The sequence below is a fragment of the Drosophila mojavensis genome, unplaced genomic scaffold, assembly GCF_018153725.1.
Source record: "Drosophila mojavensis isolate 15081-1352.22 unplaced genomic scaffold, ASM1815372v1 contig_19, whole genome shotgun sequence".
Taxonomy (NCBI): Eukaryota; Metazoa; Arthropoda; class Insecta; order Diptera; family Drosophilidae; genus Drosophila; species Drosophila mojavensis.
In genome coordinates, this window is record NW_025318726.1 from 60,374 (window position 1) to 81,224 (window position 20,851).

The 20,851-nt window shown below is 37.2% G+C and overlaps 2 protein-coding genes across 2 annotated transcripts; one reads left to right on the forward strand and one right to left on the reverse strand.

Moving 5' to 3' along the window:
- Positions 1-4,507: 4,507 nt before the first annotated feature.
- Positions 4,508-20,630, forward strand: LOC6572608 (esterase B1). The gene is made up of 5 exons (XM_001998678.4): positions 4,508-5,187; positions 17,057-17,369; positions 17,433-17,583; positions 17,651-18,387; positions 19,294-20,630. The coding sequence occupies exons 1-5, from the start codon at positions 5,144-5,146 to the stop codon at positions 19,756-19,758; spliced, it is 1,710 nt and encodes a 569-aa protein (XP_001998714.2). The 5' UTR covers positions 4,508-5,143; the 3' UTR covers positions 19,759-20,630.
- Positions 11,231-12,626, reverse strand: LOC6572609 (growth hormone-inducible transmembrane protein). The gene is made up of 2 exons (XM_001998679.4): positions 12,523-12,626; positions 11,231-12,465 (listed from the first exon to the last, which is right to left on the reverse strand). The coding sequence occupies exon 2, from the start codon at positions 12,453-12,455 to the stop codon at positions 11,352-11,354; it is 1,104 nt and encodes a 367-aa protein (XP_001998715.1). The 5' UTR covers positions 12,456-12,465; positions 12,523-12,626; the 3' UTR covers positions 11,231-11,351.
- Positions 20,631-20,851: the final 221 nt, after the last annotated feature.

Genomic DNA, 20,851 nt, shown 5'->3' on the forward strand with positions numbered 1-20,851 from the left:
CTTGATATACATATGATTTTTTTTTTTTTTTTTTTTTTTTTAAATTTTGGTTTATTAAGTGTAGAAACTGTACAATCACATATAGTACTTTAACAACACATATATATACATAAAATTAGAGCCAAACCTCACTCAATTTGTGAGGACTGAGAAAAAAGAAAATAATAATAATAATATTTATTGTATACCCATTGTTTTGGCAAAGCGATATACATATGATAATAGGAGTTGACTAATAGAGCTAATTGCTGTTTACATTTCTGTTTAGTGTTCTCTGTAGCTTTTAACTAGGCAAACAGGTGCTTTGACTACTGAAGACTAAGCTAAAGCAACTATTTATATTTAATATATACTAAATTATAATATAGACAACTTTAATTTTCATATTACGATGAGATTGAAGTCACTCGGCTTAAGCTGCCTCGTCATCCAAGTTAAACAGGCTTTAACTATGTCAAAAGCTTATAAATTTTTAAAATCCCAGACAATAGTTTTTTTTTTCAACTTTTTGTTTTATTGTCACGTGTGTGTGCGTGTGGGCGTAGCGGATGATACTCGCACACACACCCACACTCACACGCACACAGCAACACTCGTAGACACACTTGCAAGCCGTAAGCCATGCTCCACATTGCTGCTCTGGCGTCGGCGTCTGGCGTCGCAGCCCGCAGGGGCAACAGGAAGACGCATGTGTCCCGTGTGCCATAATCGAGTCACGGAATGGCTTGAAAAAAGTCACGCGAGATTGTTGAACTGTCTGAAAATTATGGCTGTCGGGGTTAGCCATTGCTATTCACAAGGGGGCGTGGCGGGCCGGACTTTTGATTTGATTTTGAAAAATTCATGAGTCCAACATTGAGCGAGTGCGCGAAAAAAGTTGCGACCCTCCGGGAGACCCCAACTGCCAGCCCCCGCCCCCTGTCAAAATTATGAACAACTGTCACGCTGTTTACTGTGTGACAGCTGGCATTTACGGCTTCGCCCCCTTATCTGGCCTCCTGGATGTGTGGTTCAGTATGAAATGCACAACATTTAATTACGAAGAAATTTGACATTTAAGTCTCAATTCTTATGAATATTTTAAGAGACTTGCGGTAATTTCTACCCACATTTTATTCAATTCAGCTGCAAATATTTGGTTATTGGGCTTTAACCATTTCTGACACTTTTTATCAATGTGATTGACATATAAAAGCAAACTGTGGCCATGTACATACTTTTCTGAGTGACAGTCTTTGACGGAAGTAAATACCAAATAACGATTTAATATTCCAATAAACGGTTTAATATTCAACAATTCTGTGTAAAAACAGTTCCTTGAATGAATTGAAACTCTACTCAAAATAGCTAGAAATTTTCTGATCAGTAAACAAATGATTAAACAAATTATGGTAAAATAGTAAATGCTTTTATGATGATGAAAGGATTAAGTTAAGTACAAAATATATATATTCAATTGTATCTTAAAAAATTATTTCGAGTGTAAACAGAATCTCATAATTTTTTTTTTTTTTAATGTATTTTCTTTACTTTTGTATCCAACCTCTTTCTATAAGAACTTGGTATCTTTTGAATATGCAGGAAGTGTCCAACTGATTCATTCTATGGCTGATTCAATTCCAGTCAGCAAAACAGATGGAATATTTGCATCGGAGGTTTGCTTGGTGGCACAAGTATAAGACCTATAAAGTGCACTGGCTCTTAGGACTGCATTAGCAGCTAAGCCTTGAGAATGAAGTAAGTCTATCGGCCGCGATAAAGCCAGTATGAACTTACATGTTGCAGCTCTGAGGATGGAACAGGCAGAAAGGCTACCAGATGTTGAGGTATTACAGCTTACCGGACTGAAAATCTGCAAACAATATCATTACATTACATTTACATTTAATGATTAACATTATTAACTGTCTATGAATTAAGTTTATTTATTATTATACGTGAAATTATTATTGTTAATATAATACAGATCGCAAATAAAACATAAATTTAAAAATAAAAATAAAAATATATATTTTTCTTTATATATTATTAATAAAATTATTATTATTATTATTATTATTATTATTTACTTATTTTATTTTAATATTTTTTAATTTTATTATTTATTATTTTATATATTATATTTTTTTTTAGCCTATGAACAATTACTTTATTTATTTCAACATTTTAGCATAAAAAACGAGACTTGGGCCATTTAAGTTCTGAAATGAAAATTAAATGAAATAATTTGATGAGTATATTCTCTTATTCGCTTCTACTGAAAAACAATTTTGTTGTTCTGTTTGTTTCTTATAAAATTTATTGTTTATTTTATTAGTTCATCTGACGTGAAATGTGCAAAGTTCAAATGATTCAACCAAATTATCCATTAAATATTGTACGCAAAGCTATTTGTCTGCAAAGAAATTGTTATTTTTTAATGTGTAAAACGTTAACAGATGGCAACGATCAGCTAACAAGAACACACACACACAACCATAAATGTGTAAATCCATGAAAGTACATGAAGAGCTTTAATTTCCATTAATCAAAATCATTTTGAATTCAACAAAGTGCAAATGAGCCAGAAATAGACGCAAATTTTCAATTGATTTAAATGAATTACAGCAAAAAAAAAAAAAAAAAAAAAAAAATAAAAAAAAAAAAAAAAAAAAAAAAAAAAAAAATGTGAACAAGTACTGAGCACGCGATCGCTAAGAGAGCCACAGCAAATGTTGACGAGAGAGTGAGAGCAAGAGAGAGACAGAGAGTACGATCAAGTTCAGTTCTTAAAAGCTCCGAGTGCGACAGCTGCAAAGCATTTGAGGCAACATAAGTCACGAGAGTTTATGGTTCGCCATAGCCGGCGCTTTTTTGCTCAAGGTCAAATAGTTATATGTATATAAAAAAAAATAAGGGGGAGGATGGGGGGAAGCGACAACGAAACATAACCGAACAGAGAATATTGCGGTACATCATTGTTTTGATTAAGTTTAATCAAATTTGATTTAAGGCAGTCCGCGTGCAAATCGCGTGTGAGTGCCACATATCGAGCGATTGTTGCGATTAGCTCTCAATTTGCATGTCTGCGACTAAGTAACACTAACTAACGGCAACAGGCCATAACTAACTATAATTGCCCGGTCAGCGCAAACGACTGGCCCCATTTTCAAAATTAATACGTACGTTCAAAAGCGCAGCACGGCTAAAGCTCCGCAGCGAACTTTAAGCGCGACTAAAGTTCCGGCGTGCAGCCACCGTCTATGCCCAATAGCCCAGTCCTTTGGTTAGCCGTAGAGTAGCGAGAGTCATGCGTATACCCTTACCCTACGGTAAGAAAGCTCCATTCCAAGCATAAAAAGCGCTAAGTGGTCAAATTGATGACTTCATTTTCAGCTTACATTAGACGCAAATGATATTTAACGACACGGCTCGATAAGATAAATATTTCTAGTACTGTGTTATGTAGATTTCAATAATTATCTATTGTAAACATGAACTTTGCCTTATTACCAGCAATAAATATCAGTGAGCTTTCTCGAGCGGTATTCCCTTTGACGGCTATGATTCATTTTTACTCGAAGTTAGTAAGGCACAGTTGAACAAACTTATCTATATGATTTATATACATGTACATCATATGTATGTATTTGTGTACCTACAATAAGTATTTTTTTTGTTTCGAATCATTATTTTTTCAGAAATATTATGAAGGCATGTCAGTGGAACAAGCGAAATTTCAGTGGGCTGGCACTTGCCGTCGTGCGAAAATAATCTTCAGCATTTATCAATATGTTCTGATAAGGCGAGTACAATAAGGCGCACTGATTGAAGCTTAATTGCATCGTAGCCGTGAGTCAACTAATAACCTATGATTCAGTACGCAATGACCTATGCAAAACGGAGCTGTAAAACTCAACACTATCTCAATCATAAAGAGAATTAGGAGAGATAGTAGTACGATAGAGTCGAGAGGGAAAAAGCTGATTGCACTGATTACAGAAATGGCAGCTAACTCTCGTGCTGCGCTCTCCTTGAGATTTACTCAGCTGCGTACAGCAACAAGATCCACTAAAAAGAGGATTAGTAGGCTTACGCAACAAAAAGAAGATCAAACCAGAAGAAGTTGGGAGAACAAGACGAATAGGGTGAAGCACGCACAATAACAGCTGCTAGAAGCTCAACAAGCAGCCTATTTGGTAAGCACAGCAACAACAATGTGAGCCAGCCTAACACAGCCGCTGAAAGAATAAGCAGACCACATAATAACATCAACAATAAGAACAGTAATCTCAGCATAGCAGCTACAAGAAAGAGCAAGAAAATGAGCTCGTAATAGTAATAGCAATAAGAGCAAGCGCAACGCAGCAGCTACAAGTGCAAGAAGAAGAACAGATAACAACAATAAGAGCAAGCAAGATAGAGCAACTAGCTTCGCACGCTCTTTATGCTCAATGATAGAGCTTTCGCATGTGCCATGCGCTTAGAACTTTCGCGCGTAGCTTTTCGTTCGTGTGCTTTGAAAACAGTTGATGAGCTGCCTTCAAGTCAAACGGACGTGGCACGAGGCATAGCTGAGAGACTAACTGTTTGAATAAAATCAACAGCTTGCTAATAATATAATAGCAGCAGACGCAGCAGCAGTAGCAACAGCAACAACATCAACTCAATATAAACTAAACTATAATAGAATTTATTTAAATTCGGGCCGCCTGGTAACAACAACAAACGTTTCTCGCGTGTGTCTTTGAAAGCGAAAGTTATGTGATAAGCAAAAAGCATAATTGTCTCTGTGTGTGTGCATGTGTGTGAATCTGTCTGTGCGCTTTTTTCGCAGTACAATTATCCTGTGCGTGTGCTCGTGCGTGCGTGTGTGTGTCCAACTGCGCAGGACGTGCTCCAGCGAAAGCTGCTTATCAGCGTCTGTAGCTGCTGCCCGCAGCAGCCTGTTATGATTTCGTGGCTATCATCAGGCGCATAACAAGGTCAAGCCAACAGCTGGCAAAGGATTGAAAGGGAAACAAAGCAAGCACAAATTCACTTTCATGGTTAAATAAACAATAGTTAGCCAAGCTTTCCAATTGATTTTTTATAAAAGAAATATTTTTTATTGAACTTGACAAAAAAAAAAAAAAAAAAAAAGTACAACAAAACTCACAACAAAATGTCTTCCATGGCTGCGTTTGATCAAATCAAAATTGGGCTCAAGTAAGTAGCACAATAAAACCCCCATATAAAACCGCAAAGAAACATTCGTTAATCATAAAGAGATTTGTGAGTAAAGTTTCCGATTTTTACGATTAATCAGCATAAATCAGCTGCAGGCTTAACCAATTCAAATTGTTTAGATCATCGCTAGATTCATTTTCTGATTTTGGCACAAAACTATTGTCTAGTACTTGACGTAATTAATAGACTTTGGTGCATTAGACCATTTAATTATGGCCGCCTTTTACAGTCAGTCGAATGACATCAACCAATTGTGTCATACATACATACATACAATACCTAAATAATGCACATATCATTTTAACTCAACAGTTTACAATCTACGTAGATCTATAAAAATGCGATATATCATCGATATTAATTTGGTAAACCTGCTATTGTCTATCTACCCAGAACTACATTATCTAAAAATATTGTGTTATTAATCTGTTTTATTGGTATTGAGAGTGGTGCCAGATCTAGTTATCTTATCGATTTTTTCGAAAATTTCGAATGGTTTCTAAAAGAGTATCACCTACTCTTGCATATCTACCAAATTTACAATCTCTGACTTTCATAGACTCCGAGTTCCTTCAGACAGTTTATAAACAGAAACGGTCTGTTTATATATATTATACGATTCGGCTTGATTCACGTCAGCTAAACGATAGTTTAAATAAATCAACTTAATTAAGGCAAATCGGTAGCCGTGTATATAGTATATGCGCACACATTTGCTCAGATAAGCGGGGCAAATATAAGTCGAGCAAATCCCTGAAGATAAAATATTTATATAGTAAACAAAGACGGCTTCGCGTGGGTGTGTCCGCGAATGGGCTTCAACAGCAACAAAAATGAATTTTTTAAGCAAATTGCTGCAATTTGTGCGCTCGGCTTCTGCAGCCCATGTCCCTTGGCCAGGACAAAGGCAAGTGAGTTATGCTGTGCGTTAGCCGTTAACAACAATATGTTTACGCCAGGGCCTCCAATTATCTGACAGCTTATGTCCGTGCTACCTGTGTCCATATTGTTCGCACAGCTAGAAGCACTCTATTGATTCCCGGGAACTCTGTAATTTGTCTACATAACGAGCTAACGTAAACACGGCGCATGACAGTGCCTGCTATCGCTCATCGCACGGCTGTCATTAGAGGCGTCCATTGTCTGCCGCTGCTGGCACTTTAACTACGCAAATAATTAGGTAGAGAAATGCTCTACAAGCGCCTCGCAGCTAGGGCAAAAACATAGAAGGAAAAAACGTTATATGGTCCGACTGACTAACAAATACCCTGTAACTTAACTCATTCGGCAAGATTCTCATTTGGTTTCTATTATGAAAAATGAGTGTGTGTGTGCTTTTTTATTGATAAGAATTATCTTAGGATGATAGGAAAAAGTTTATATATAGATAAGTTATATATACAGGTATTCATAATAATATATTATCAATAATACTATAAATATAAGCGAAATATGTTAACTGAAACCGATTAGTTCTTATAAAAAGAATACAGGTCATGTAATCTTTATGAAATAATTAGTTCAGAACAACATCTTCTATGCACTCTAATTACCCTCCTCAAGTGTTATATAGGGTATGTTACAACAACTACAAGAGCAACCTATTTATGCAAATTTTGCCTATTGTACGAAACGTCAAGCTGAGTCATTTGTGTCAAAGCGAACTGTTTGAGAGAACGAGTAAAGAGATTGTGCCATGAGATCAGCAACAGGTTTGCCTAATTTGATAAAAAATTTCTCTCTAAATGAAAGATAACGAAGAACACGCTATATATGGAGGGAGGACCACTCTGATGAAATAGAAGCAGAGCTACTACTTGAATGTGAGTGAAACACTTTTCATTCACTCACATGGCATAGATGACTAACAAGTTCGTTATCATGAAGCCTCACTGTGTGCCCTAAGGAGTGCAGATATAACTGTAATTGTTGTGGCACTAATTACAAAGTGATTTTTTTTTTTACTCACAGTACTTGAATAAAAGCTTCTTCTTTTAGCTGAGCTCATCAAACTGTTGACATAAAAAAAAAAAAAAGATCTTGGCTTGGAATTCCCAAAGAGTTGTGGCAGCTATGAATTCAGTGTGGTTCCCACTTGCTATGCTATCAATTATCTTCACTTTGTCGTGTTTATAAATACAATATTAAATGAAAGAAACAAAAGCTATTTTCATTTTAGGCATTCGTCAAAAAATCGTGAAATATTATTTTAAATATTCTCTTTTAATTTCTTTTCGCTCGTTCAGTTTTTTTTTTTTTTTACTTTGTAGCTAAGTACAACATTTTGTTGAGCGGCTTTTATTTCACTTTAGAATGAATTTGCATATTTATTGTTTTGCTGTGATTTATGCCATTGCATCTGAGCAGAGCACTCACTCATTTATATTCATAAAGCATTCAATTCTCGTCACTGAAAAAACGCAACTGTAAAACTTCAAATTGTCAATTTGAACGCAAATTTGATATATTTTTAGCTTGTGGCAATAATTTAATTCGTTCAATTTTGCTATGCGACAATAGTATGTAGAGTATATATGCGATGTAGTATATATATATATATATATATATTTGTATGAGAGCCATCATCACTTACACTTATTAACCTTCAGTTTTATTGAATTTCTCACACGATTCTGGGCGCACGTTTGGCACTTGATCAAATCGAATTAAATGTTTGCCAGCTTGGCAATAAAATAACTTAGAAATTGGCCTTCGTCAATGACAAAATATTTGATGTGTGCCACTGTGCAGCGACATATTTGCATTTTGTTTGGTTTATTGTTTAATTCTCTGTGATTTTGTTCATTCTAAACGTTAAACGAACGCAAATTTTCCCATATTTGCGTTGGCTAAAAAATCTTTTATATATAGAGAGATTTATATATATATTATTGCTGCCATCTCTGTATTTTTCTTTTCTCATCACATTTTTGGGCTATTCAATATTGCTCATTCGCCGCGTATTGCGTTCCACGGCAACACTTTACGTGCATTTGTCGCTGTCGCTCGAGCTGCTCGCCCACGCTACACACACAAACACAAACACACCGTCAATTTTATTTAATTTTTGTAGCGTTTTGTATATTTTGTAGGCAGCGCAAAAAAAAGTCGCTTGAATGAAGAAAATAAAAGAGCATAGGCACAGCAACAATATTTTATATAAAACTTGTTCCGTATATCCATTGATATCTTTCGCTTGCTAATGCGTAAATGAGTTTTATTGCCTGACACCCTGGCCATTTTGGTATTCTATTTTATATCTATCATTATAATACATATATATTAAATATGTGCAAAATCTTACATTAGCTCATAGCATTTTGACGGCGACAGATAAATTATAGCTATTGAATGAAATCTTTATGTTCGTTCTGGAGTATTTTAAGGAAATGGTTTATTAATTGAAGATCAGTCTATAAATTATTTTCTATACTCGAACTATTTGAGTGCCTAAGTTTTATGTGATTGCTAATATTATTATCAATGTTTTCTACACACGCGCAGTCTGAGAAAATGACTAGGAATACAGAGATAACAATACATAACTTTGATATTAATTCCAAGGTTTTAAGTCAGCTGGCAAAACGTGTATAAAAAAAAAAAATAAAAAAACAAGTAAGAAAGCTCTAGTCGAGACTGCTCGACTACGAGATCCCCTGAACCCTTGGAGCAATAGATATTTCAATACTTTTTCGCGACTTTCAGCTTACACAAGAAACACACACACACACACACACACACACGCACGTACGCACACACAGGTAAACATACACACACACGCATATAGACACACATACACACACACACGCATACAGACACAAACGCATACACACACACACATACACATACAAGCAACCACGCATAAACACGCATGGGCTGCAGTGTGCGCTTACTATGAGAACTTAATTGTTTAATAACTTTTTTTATGGACGTACGATCTTCATGAAACTTTTAGATTATGATTATAACATGAATATGCATGTACTTGCCAAAGCACAAGTCTCTAGTATTTGAAATACGCTTTTTACAAAAGTGAGGGTGAGGGGGTGAATTTAGAGGTGGGGGGTAAATTTTAACAAAAACCGAAATTGTATAAATTGCATATAAGCATACATTAAAAATTTGGAGACTCTAGCAATAAAGGTGTAGAAGATATAATTTTATGACTGGGTTTCGATAAGGTTTTTTATCGATAAAAAAGATCGGGATGAGTTATCGATTTTTAATGATAAACTTGATATGCGCGCTGTAATTACGGACATTTTAAAAAAAATTTGAAGTCTCTAGCTCTTATATCTTCTGAAATCGACGCGTTCATACATACGGACAGACGGACAGACGGACAGACGGACAGACGGACAGACAGACGGACAGGGCCAAATCAACTCAGCTCGTCACCCTGATCAAGAATATATATACTTTGTGGGGTCTGCCACGCCTCCTTCTCCCTGTTACATACATTTCAACAAAACCATTATACCCTGATTTCCCATTGAAAATGGGTTCAGGGTATAAAAAGAAACAAAACAAGACATATTTTAACATAAAACTGTATGATAATAATTTATTATATAATTTGGACTAACAAAAATAAAAATGCAAAAAAATCATTATTCAACGTGGTCAAAAATTAAAAAGAAATCTTTGTTATTTACATTATAATTTATAATTTATATTATAATTTATGCTTTACGAACATTGCCTTCATTTAAGCCTTTTAATGACTCCACAGCAATCTATAAAAAAATTATATGACGTATATACCTAAAGTGTATTGTGAGCATTATATCGATATAGATGCGATTCTTATCAGCTCTTACATTACTTAACTTTTCGTTTATTAGATTAAAAACTAATCATGAGCTGACAAAAAAGAAGAAAAGGAACAGAAACCAGCTGTAATTAATATTTCTCTTAAGTAGTGATTATATGTACACAATATAATAATATTTAAAAATAATTATTTTTTATATTAATACAAAATATATTTTTAATAAAATATAAGTATTTTTTAAATATTTATTTTTTATATTACAATGTAATTTTATATACATTTACTATGTATGTATTTCGAGCAGTGTTATAATTTCAGTTAGTCATATACTAAAAACCAACAGCAGTTGGCGCTGTAAACACTCCTTGACCTGGCCGACATCAGGGCTGAAAATGCAAGTAACGCTTACCTTGTGTTTTATCCTTGCGCCACTTGAGAGCTTTTTCGGGCGATTCATTCATGAGCGGCTGTGCGCGGAAAGCTCTCAATGAAAGCTTTCGCCTGGCATCGTTGCGTGTCAGTCCTGCCAAGGTCAACGAAAACGCGTTAATAACCAGCCAAATGGACATGTAAGCGCTAAACTAACATTGTCCAACTTTTTTGTTTCCACGGGAATTATGAGAATGTGTGCGTGGGGAATATTTTTTCATGGAAATCGTGTCTGCTTCAGACATTGTGTTTTTTTCTATTATAATAAAATGTATATATGTAATGCGGCCTAGACTGCGTGCTGGATTCGCTTGCTCGCACACATGCCTGATAACTATGTGGCGGGGGCTATTAGGGGAGCTGGCGCTGTCAGCTCGTCTGGCTGTGGAATATGAATGCAATCAATGCGACATAATCTGTTACACGAGTTGCTTATCACCAGGGTCCATATTCCATTGCTAGACGTGAAAATCATAGAGATCAAAATAATGAATTATTAGACACATTACAAAGATTCCGCTTGTCCGGGAAGCTAAAGGTGGTTATCGTTCAATTCGTTCTAGTAATGACACGAGCTGAGGTGAACCCAAATGAATCTAACAATGAAAGTCTCTTTGTAATAATATACTTAAGCTTTTGAAAGTACTGAAAGTCACACTTAAGTCTGAAGTTTATGGCAACTATAAAAAGCTTTACTGAATAAAAGTTCTAATTGAGCCTTGTAGCTGAAACTATAAATCTGATTGATTATTCTAATATTTCTCTTCCTCTTCGCAAGCAACCATCGATTAGGCATGTTGAAATCAAACTGCTCAGACATTGATGTTAAAGTTCCTGTACTGATTAAATCGAAATATGCACAATTTTGTAATAAACCTCAACCAGAAATAAAATACTAATGCAATTTGGAATGTCTCTCTTCATCTGACTGCCGTTTCGCTCACTTCTTCTTGCGCTGGTCTCCAGAGGCCAAAATGATGGCAATACGTATGAATATGTTGAGGGCATCCATGTAGATGGCCAGGGCATGGTTGATCGGATCGTAGCGGGCATAGCCATGCTCGGGATAGCTCTCAGCTGCCTTGACAATGCGCTGAGTGTCGTAGAGCAGAAATCCGCTGAACAGAATCAAGCCGCCATACAGGGACATTGAGGCGAGGCCGGCGCCAATGGCTGTCGTTGGCGGCAGCCACATGTTGGCCAGCGACGAGGCGAAGATTATGCCCAAGCCAATGGCCAGGGGTCCGCCCATGTGCAGGAATCGGTCGCTGGGCGCGCACGCGGCCACCGTGGAGAGGGCGCCCACAATGCCGGACGTGTAGAGCAGGGCGCGCACCAAAACGGGGCCACCCATGAAGCACATGGGCGCAATGACGGCGCCCATGACGCCGCAGTGCAGTGCCCAGGCCAATTGCTTCATGCCGATTCCCGGCTCGTAGTCCAGCGCCTGGGTCAGGGCTCCGGTGCCCATGACCAGGCCCATGGTGACCAACGTGGCCAGCCAGCCGCTGCGCATGATTAGATTGAGCAGCGGCTCCGACTGGAAGACGGCTGTTGCGGAGGCGGCCGTCACGGCGCAGGAGGCGCCAAAGTAGGCGTAGGTGGCGTGGATGCGATCCCTCACGTATTGCGGCCACATGTACGAATGGTCGTAGATGCTCGGCTGATTGGCCAGGCCCAGGCCGTAGTAGCACAACGCGACGATGCCCATCAGAGCGGCGCCCGCTGCCGCGCCCTTGCCCATGGAGTAGGCGTTCTCGGTGGGCGGTCCCATCATTCGCTCCTTGAGTGTGGGCGCTTTGCTCCGGTGCTCCAAATGGGAGCGATTACGATTGCCGTGCTCCTCCGTGTAGTTGCGTCTCAGCTTCGGCTGCAGCAGCTGCCCCCTCCTCGGCTTGAGCGCCTGGAAGGGCATTGCGCTGAACCTGCATTTCGGCGCTTGCTGCGCCGATTTCCACAGTCCCTGGGAGCAGCTGAGGGGCGCCTTGCAGAGCAACCTGGCCGAGCGCCCGGAGACGAGATGCGCTAAACGAGCCAAGAGCATTTCGTAGAGTCTTACGAAGAAATATATATGTATATGTTTATACACTAATCTGTGCAATTCGATTTACCCAGAATTATGCTTTTGTACAAATTAAAGTAATTTATTTTGAGACGAGAGGCAAACGGACTCTAGTTTTGAATGACGAAACTTCTATGATATATAAGCAAAATTCGAATGGGAAATCACACTTATATTATTATTATATTCACACTTATATTATTATTATATGCTGTTAGCTTAAGGTTCGTTTCCTAAATTTTGATGTTGCACAAACGTAAATGCAAAAAATATGTATATTTGAATAAAACCTGCTTATATATTTATAATTTATATATATTTATATTTGGGTACAATTTACTGACTAATAATATTTTCTACATCACAACTGCACTCTGTTGAAAATTTAGCTGAACTTTATGATATAAATCTCGCTCAAAATGTTTGTCAATTTGAGGAGCATAAAATTGCGATTCAGGTTTCACAGTTCTGTTGTATGTGGACAACTTGTTTGGTTTAAGATTCGTTTCAGCATACAAATATATTTTTTTATATATGTTATGTTTATATATATATATATATATATATATATATATATATATATATATATATTTTTTTTTTTTTTTTTTGCCATTTTTGGTCTGGCCAACCTTCAGTAAAAACTTCTGCTCGTATGCAATTTGATCTGACCAAGAAACAAACCTAATTTATTTATAATATGCTTTTGCCAAATTAGTTGACAATCTCACAACAAATTGCATAAAACTAGTTTTAGCCTGAACAAATGCAGCTGAAACTGGAAATTCGTCCAATTGTGGGATGCAAATGAACTTGAGTGCATATCTTACGTATATAGTAGTAGTAGTAGAGTATATATATATATATAGATATAGTAGATATATGTCTGAGATGGGCAGGAATGTCTGAATTGCAGAAATCTGAAACAGAAATGTTCAAGCTGTTTCAATGTTTTTGCCTGCCTGGCCTGGTCCATAGTTTATTTGTCTTTGATTTGCCAGTTCATTCTCTTTTCTGTATTTAATTTTTGTTTTCGTTTCGCTGTCGTCAGCATCAGCTAGCAAGACTTTGTTTATTTTTTCACACATTTCGATCATTTATTTTTGGACATAATTCAAAGGTAATGAATCAAATTGATTTTATTTGCTCCATGCCAGGGCATGTTGCCCTTAATTAGCTGTAGATTGTTTTGAGTTCTTTAGCTGCTCGTAACAATTAGTGAAATAGAAAAAAAGAAGCTAAATGCGAACTTTAGGTGTGTTTCTAGCGCTTGAGGCAAATTAATTTGCCACACGCAATGTCAGCATTAGAAATTTCGTTTTTTACCTTTTTTCCCATGAGCTTTTTTTATTGATCTCTTTTTTTTATTATGTGCAGCTATGGCAAAGTTCAGGGACAAAGCTGAAATCGACAAGAAAAGAAAGAAAAAAGAATAATAATAATAATAATAATAGAAAACATTGCCTTACATAGACGCAACAAAAAGAAAACTACAGCAGCTCGAGGGGCTAAAAATAAACCAAAATATGACAAATATTTTATTTTGTAGCTTTTGCTTTCATTTGCGAAACACAAAGTCACGAGGAAACAACAAATATTATGCGTAGACTTTTGTTGCTTTATAGCGCCGAATACTTAAAGTTCGCCCACGAATCGAATCACGTTTCGCTAAATGAGCTCACATAACATAGTTGACCGCAGCTGATAACATAAATAATATATTTTATACAGGTCTAAAATTCAATTGAAAATGGTAAATATATATATATATGTACATAAATATAAATGTACATTTATATAAATTGAATGAAAAAATATGAATGTATGTGTAAATCTTAAGCCAAGCAAAATGCAATTGGCGCGTTATAAAAGTTTTATATATGTTTGCTGAAATATTTCTAATATGTCAGATTATGCGCCAACCTTGAGCTCTATTATTAATCTCTATGGTTCTTGAAAGAGCAGACGACATTTTATTATACCTAGTATAGTTGCCTAATGACATATTTCTGGGGCCCCAAATATTGTCAACTATTTTCACTTGAAAATGTTTACATTTGTTTTGAACTATTTCATGTTTTGCAATTTAGCGAGTTTTTTTTCTGGTAAAAAAAAAAAAAAAAAAAAAAATTATAATGAAAAATAAAATAAAATAAATAAAAATATATGTTTTTATTTTTACATAACTCTTATTTAATTTTGGCCAAAACTTTTTCTCCATTTATTTATTGTATTTTTAAAAAATTCATTTAAAACATATTTTTCGTGTATTTAGAAAAATTGCTAAGATGAAAATTATAATCTTTCTTATGGCTCTAGAGGCCGTCGAGGCGTCTGAGCTTTCTTGGCTAGAGACCTTATAAATGGCCAAACACCTGGCACGACACGACACGACGCCCTGATAAGGAAATTGCCTTATCATTATTTATTATTAATCTATTTTATATACATTTATAGCTTAAAGTTTATTTTATTGCAGGGTTGCATAGTGTAACTTAGTTAGAGTACCTTTCAGATATCTATGTTTTTATTATTGATAGATCTTCTTTAACCATTTATTAATAATATTATCATATTTGCATATTTATTTATAAATATTCATTTGAATATATGTACACTGCGTGTCATCAGGTTAGCGCCCCCCTTTACACTCAAGCTCAAAGCTAAATAAAATCTAAACCAGCAGAGCTCCATCTTTGAAATTTTTTTACATTATACTCCATTTATTTCTCTTTAAAATACAAAAAGAATGGCTACTGTAACAATAAGGATTATTTTTTAATAATTTTTTTTGTAAAATGTACAAAAAACATGTAACAAAAATTTGGTCATCAGATTAGCGCCCCCTGCGCTAAATTCAATTTATTTAAGTTAATTACCAAAAATAACACCTGTATTTTAAGCTATTGTTATTTTTAAGTAATATTAGTAGTGCGTAGTGCCGTTTTTTGTTTGAAATTACTTTAAAAATTCGATTAGGAATGGAATTATAAAGTTGTTCAATATTATTCAAGGATATGGTTGATTAAGCGTGTTCAGTACCTTCGATTAACTCTGTCTTTGTACTATAATGCTTTCCGGACTCATATACTTTCCTGACCAACCATCCCCAGACGTTTCCAATGATATTAAGGTCGAGTGAGTATGGTGGCCACTCCATGAGATCAATTTTTTGGCCCTGAATCCAGGACTTCAGGGATCGGGCGGTCTGAATTGGGGCATTATCATGCTGGAAAATCTAATGCCGGTTTTCAGACAGGTTATAGAAATGCGGAACAGCAGTTTTAAACACGATATTATGGTCCTATGCGTTCATGCGCGATGTCAAAAATTGAAGCTTGCAAGTGCTGTAGTAAGATATTGATACCTACACAAATGCCACACCACCCCCGCCGCAGCGGCTTGGAAACCGTTCCAAATAATGTTCTTCTATGAGTAGGTCATGGATATAATAATTATATCCATCAGTTCCTTCCAAATTCAATTTTTTGTCATCAGAAAAGACAACATGCTGCCATTGGGTAGACCACGTCATATTCGCCCGGCCAAAATTAATGCGTATTTCTTTTCTCAGCATATCGACTGGTGTCTTTTTTTTTACATTCTGTTTCTTTAAGTAATTAACTTTCTTAATTGCTCTTTAGACCGTTGATAAGCTCGTCCTAACACTGATTTTAACCCTAATCTTGGTGGTCGATTCGTGGGAATTCGAAGCTTCTCGAACTAATGCTCTTCTATTTCCTTCTGAAATCACTTGATTATTGCCGCTTATATAGTTTTTTCCATAGTTTTCCCTATTTGTAAGAAAATTGCCACTTAGTTTTCTGTTTTTTCCTGATTTTTCAGCAATTTTATGGTTGAATAGTCTAGATTCAAAGTATGCCTCAATCTTTGATTTTCAACCAAAGATAAAACTGTTTCTTTACCCATACTATAAATATATTGAATACTTTTAACTTCACAAAAAATTTGGTGAGTGTAATTGCGAAAATAAGCAAGATAATTACAATTGCATTTGGGGGCGCTAACCTGATGACGCAAAATAAGTGCACACATTTTTTGCGAAAATAGAGCAGAATAGAAAATAAAACATAACGGGTTTTCACTCGCGCTTTTTTTTGGTATGAGAGACATCTCATATGATGATAATGAAATAAAAAAAAAACCAAGAAGTTGTGTGCAATAGGCAAAGAGAAAAACGTAAAAGAAAATTAGTGTAAGGGGGGGCGCTAACCTGATGACGCGAAGTGTATATAATATATATTTATTTTCTTTATTTATAAATTAATATTTATATTATTTGTATACATATATTAAATATTTATTTATTCGTTTGCATTAAGGTGAGACTATTAATTTTTAAATTTAAATGTTAACAAAAGGTGAAAGGCAACAAGTGGCTTGACAATTTTCAGCCATATTTGACTGCAATATACCCTGTAAGCTCTGACTTAAAGCAAACCCTGTTAATACAAATAAGTAGACGTTTATCCCTTAGGTAACATACCTCATATAAGCAAAAGAAACATTAATGTTTTGAAGTCTACTAAAAGAATATCCTTTCACTCTTCTTCTTATCCTTGCAGAATGGTCGACTTCAAGGTGCAGCAGCGTCGCTACCGCACCAGCGAGAAGACCGTTGTCAGCACCACATACGGTCCCATTAAGGGAGTCAAGCGGAAGTCGATCTATGGCCAATCGTATTTCAGCTTCGAGCGCATACCCTTCGCCAAGCCTCCCCTCGGGGAGCTGCGGTACAAGGCGCCACAGCCGCCAGATATTTGGACCGAGGTCAAGAGCTGCACATCGCAGGGTCCCAAACCGCTGCAGAAGCATTTTGTATTCGAGATGACGGACGGCTCCGAGGACTGCCTCTACCTCAATGTGTACACGAAGAATGTGAGTGGGAAGAAGAATAGGAGAAGGTCGTTCGCAGTAAATAATATATATCTGTTTCGATAGTTGTATCCCATCAAGCCCATGCCTGTGATGGTCTGGATCTATGGGGGTGGCTTCCAGTTTGGCGAGGCCTCACGCGAATGCTACAGTCCGGACTACTTGTTGCGGGAGGATGTCGTCGTAATATCCATCAACTATCGCCTGGGACCACTGGGTAGGTGTTGAGCTGCATGCATATTTGGTAATGTTTAAAATGCAACACTTGATATCCATATCGTTAGGCTTCTTGTGCCTGCAAGATCCCGAATTCGATGTGCCCGGCAATGCGGGCCTGAAGGATCAGGTCTTGGCTCTGCGCTGGGTCAAGGCCAACTGCTCGCGCTTCGGCGGAGATTCGAATAACATAACAATCTTTGGTGATAGCGCCGGCAGCGCCTCAGTGCACTACATGATGATCACGGAGCAGACGCGCGGACTCTTCCACAAGGCCATCTGCATGTCGGGAAACACGCTCTCGCCCTGGGCCGTGACGCCGCAGCGCAACTGGCCCTACCGGCTGGCCGTGCAGGCGGGCTACACGGGCGAGAATACGGAGCGTGATGTCTGGGAGTTTCTGAAGAATGCCAAGGGCTCGGACATAATCAAGGCCAATGGCGAGCTGTGCATCGACGAGGAGAAGAAGGAGCGCATCGGCTTCTCCTTCGGCCCCGTCATCGAGCCCTACCTGACCAGCCACAGCGTCGTGACCACCAAGCCCATCATAATGATGCGTACTGCCTGGAGCAATAGCATACCCCTGATCCTCGGAGGCGTCTCGAACGAGGGCCTGCTGCTCTACTCCGAAACCAAGACGAATCCCAAGTGTCTCAACGAGCTCGGCGACTGTCGCTACGTAGTGCCCATCGAGCTGAACATGGATCGGGGCAGTGAGCTGTGCAAGGAGTACGGCGAAAAGCTGCGCCAGTGTTACTATGGCGATAAGACGCCCAGTCTAGACACGCTTCACGAGTATCTGCAGGTGTGTATGTGTGTGTGTGTGTTGTAGAGGGAAATACGGCACAGTTATCTTTCGAGTACCTCAGATGACTACATACATAGAATATGGCGCTTAAGCGATATTGTTACCGGATATTAGGGAATGTATTGTTGATGTAAGAGCTGGGGAATTTTTCACGGAATTAAAAATTCGGCGTAGACCAGAATCTGAAAACTCGAATAAAATAGATTGCATAAGACTGAAATCTTGATAAGAATCAATATGAAGATAGACAAAGATATTTTTAATCAAAATTACTTTTCATAGATTATAATTTTATTGAGTTAGTTTACTACGAAAAGGTTTAAAGCGAATAACTTTTCTATTATAATATATTATTATATATTATATAAAGAATTTAATTAGGTTTTAAACCATTCTGGTTTGAAACCATTTTGGAAATATACATTGGAAATCAGTGTAGAGTTTATATATAATGATTGTAGAAATAGTGAAAGTCAGATGAAGGATGACTGCAGTCAAGTGAGAGTGAGATGCAACAGTGGAATTGGGAATAGTGGTACTGTCTTAAATGAAGGGATTAGATTATGGATGATATGTTGGGCTTAATAGTAGCGGGTGTAAGTGGATATTACAAATAAAATATGTCTTTATAAGAAGGACTTGTGTAAGCATTAGAGAGGAAGTTTTACTCGAAAAATTCGCGTGTTTCTTCTCCATTGCTCACGCAAGCAGCTCTCTTATGTAGTTATAGAATTCGACTGGCGATGAAGTAAGCTCACAACAAGTTGTTCGCATAATTATTTCAAGAAGCCAGTTCGCATGGTTTACTCAGCTAGGCAGCTTAGCATATTTAATGATACAAGTCTGCTGCTGCTAAATTGCTGAACTAATCTTTTGTTTGCCCCATCTTTGTCTGGCTTGTAGATGGTCTCGCACGAGTATTTCTGGTTCCCCATCTATCGGACAGTATTGTCACGCTTGGAGCACGCGTCGAGCGCACCCACCTATCTGTACCGCTTCGACTTCGACTCGAAGCACTTTAATCATCTGCGCATACTCAGCTGCGGCAAGAAGGTGCGTGGCACCTGTCACGGCGACGATCTGTCCTATCTGTTCTACAACTCGCTGGCGCGCAAGCTGAAGAACCACACGAGGGAGTACAAGTGCATCGAGCGCTTGGTGGGCCTCTGGACGCACTTTGCCACCTACGGCAATCCCAACTACGATCCCGAGCAGCCGGACCTCTGGCAGCCCGTGTCGCCCAGTGCACTCGAGAAGCATCAGCTGAAGTGCCTTAATATTTCCGATGATCTGAAGATCATCGATGTGCCGGATCTGCGCAAGTTAATGGTCTGGGAGAGTTTCTTCCGGCGCGACGAGCTGCTGTGAATACGAAGGCCTTACCCAAGGTCTCCGCCTAGCGTTAGCATTAGCATTAGCTTTATGTTGAAAACAATGCAAAGCGTAGCTTTAAAGCCTAGATAGAACCCATCTATATATATATATTAATATATTTCTATGTGTATGTGCGTGTTGTTAAGTTTGTCCACAAATCGAGATTCTATTTAAGCTTGTTCAAGTTTGAACCGAAACTGTCAGATGTCTATAGATCACTGATCAGTAGATTCAGATTCTATTTATCTATCTATCTATCTTTATATATGTATATGTATATGCTACGAATTGAGATTTGTTCTAAGGAATGATAAAAGTCGCAACTGAAGTACCTTTTTAATGGATTCGTACAGCCAAGGAATAGTCGATATGTGCATGAACTAATGTTCCTTTTATTCCTAGTTATATCATATATTTAACCATTTAAATATGTGCATGTAAAAGGCTGCCCAGACGCCCCATACGCTATAATTTTTCTTGTATTATCCGGCGTTCGGCTCTCTTCCGTGCACAAAGTACACTCACCCATCCAGTAATATATTACATATTAGTCTATTTTTTGCTTAGCTCTTTGAATTTGTGACAATTTTACAAAGATCATCTAATTTTTGGATACGTATTTGTTCATATTGTGTTTTATTTTGTATAAGCGTACAATATAACAACCAGTCCAGGTTTTACATATTTAGGAATATGATTCTTGTTAGTATCTATTATATAAATATGTATTTACATGTGTATATTTACATGGGACAACATGAATTTGAATTGAATTAAGTGTCTGTTGACTAAAAACACCTTTAAACAATGTTATTAAGAATGCACAAACGAAACGCTAATCTTAAATGTTTCGAATTCGTTTTTATGGAAACCACATTGAGCCACAACTAAGACGAGCTCTATAAACAAAGATTAAGTAATTTAATTCCTAAAAGCTTCAAAAAAATGTGATGCCACAAGAAAAAAAAAAAAGTAAGAAATTTAAAATCCATATTTTAATAAGAAAGTCTAACAAAAGAAAAACAAAGACAAACTAAATGTATTTCAAATAAAGCAAACAATTTTAAAATATTTCACACATCCAGTA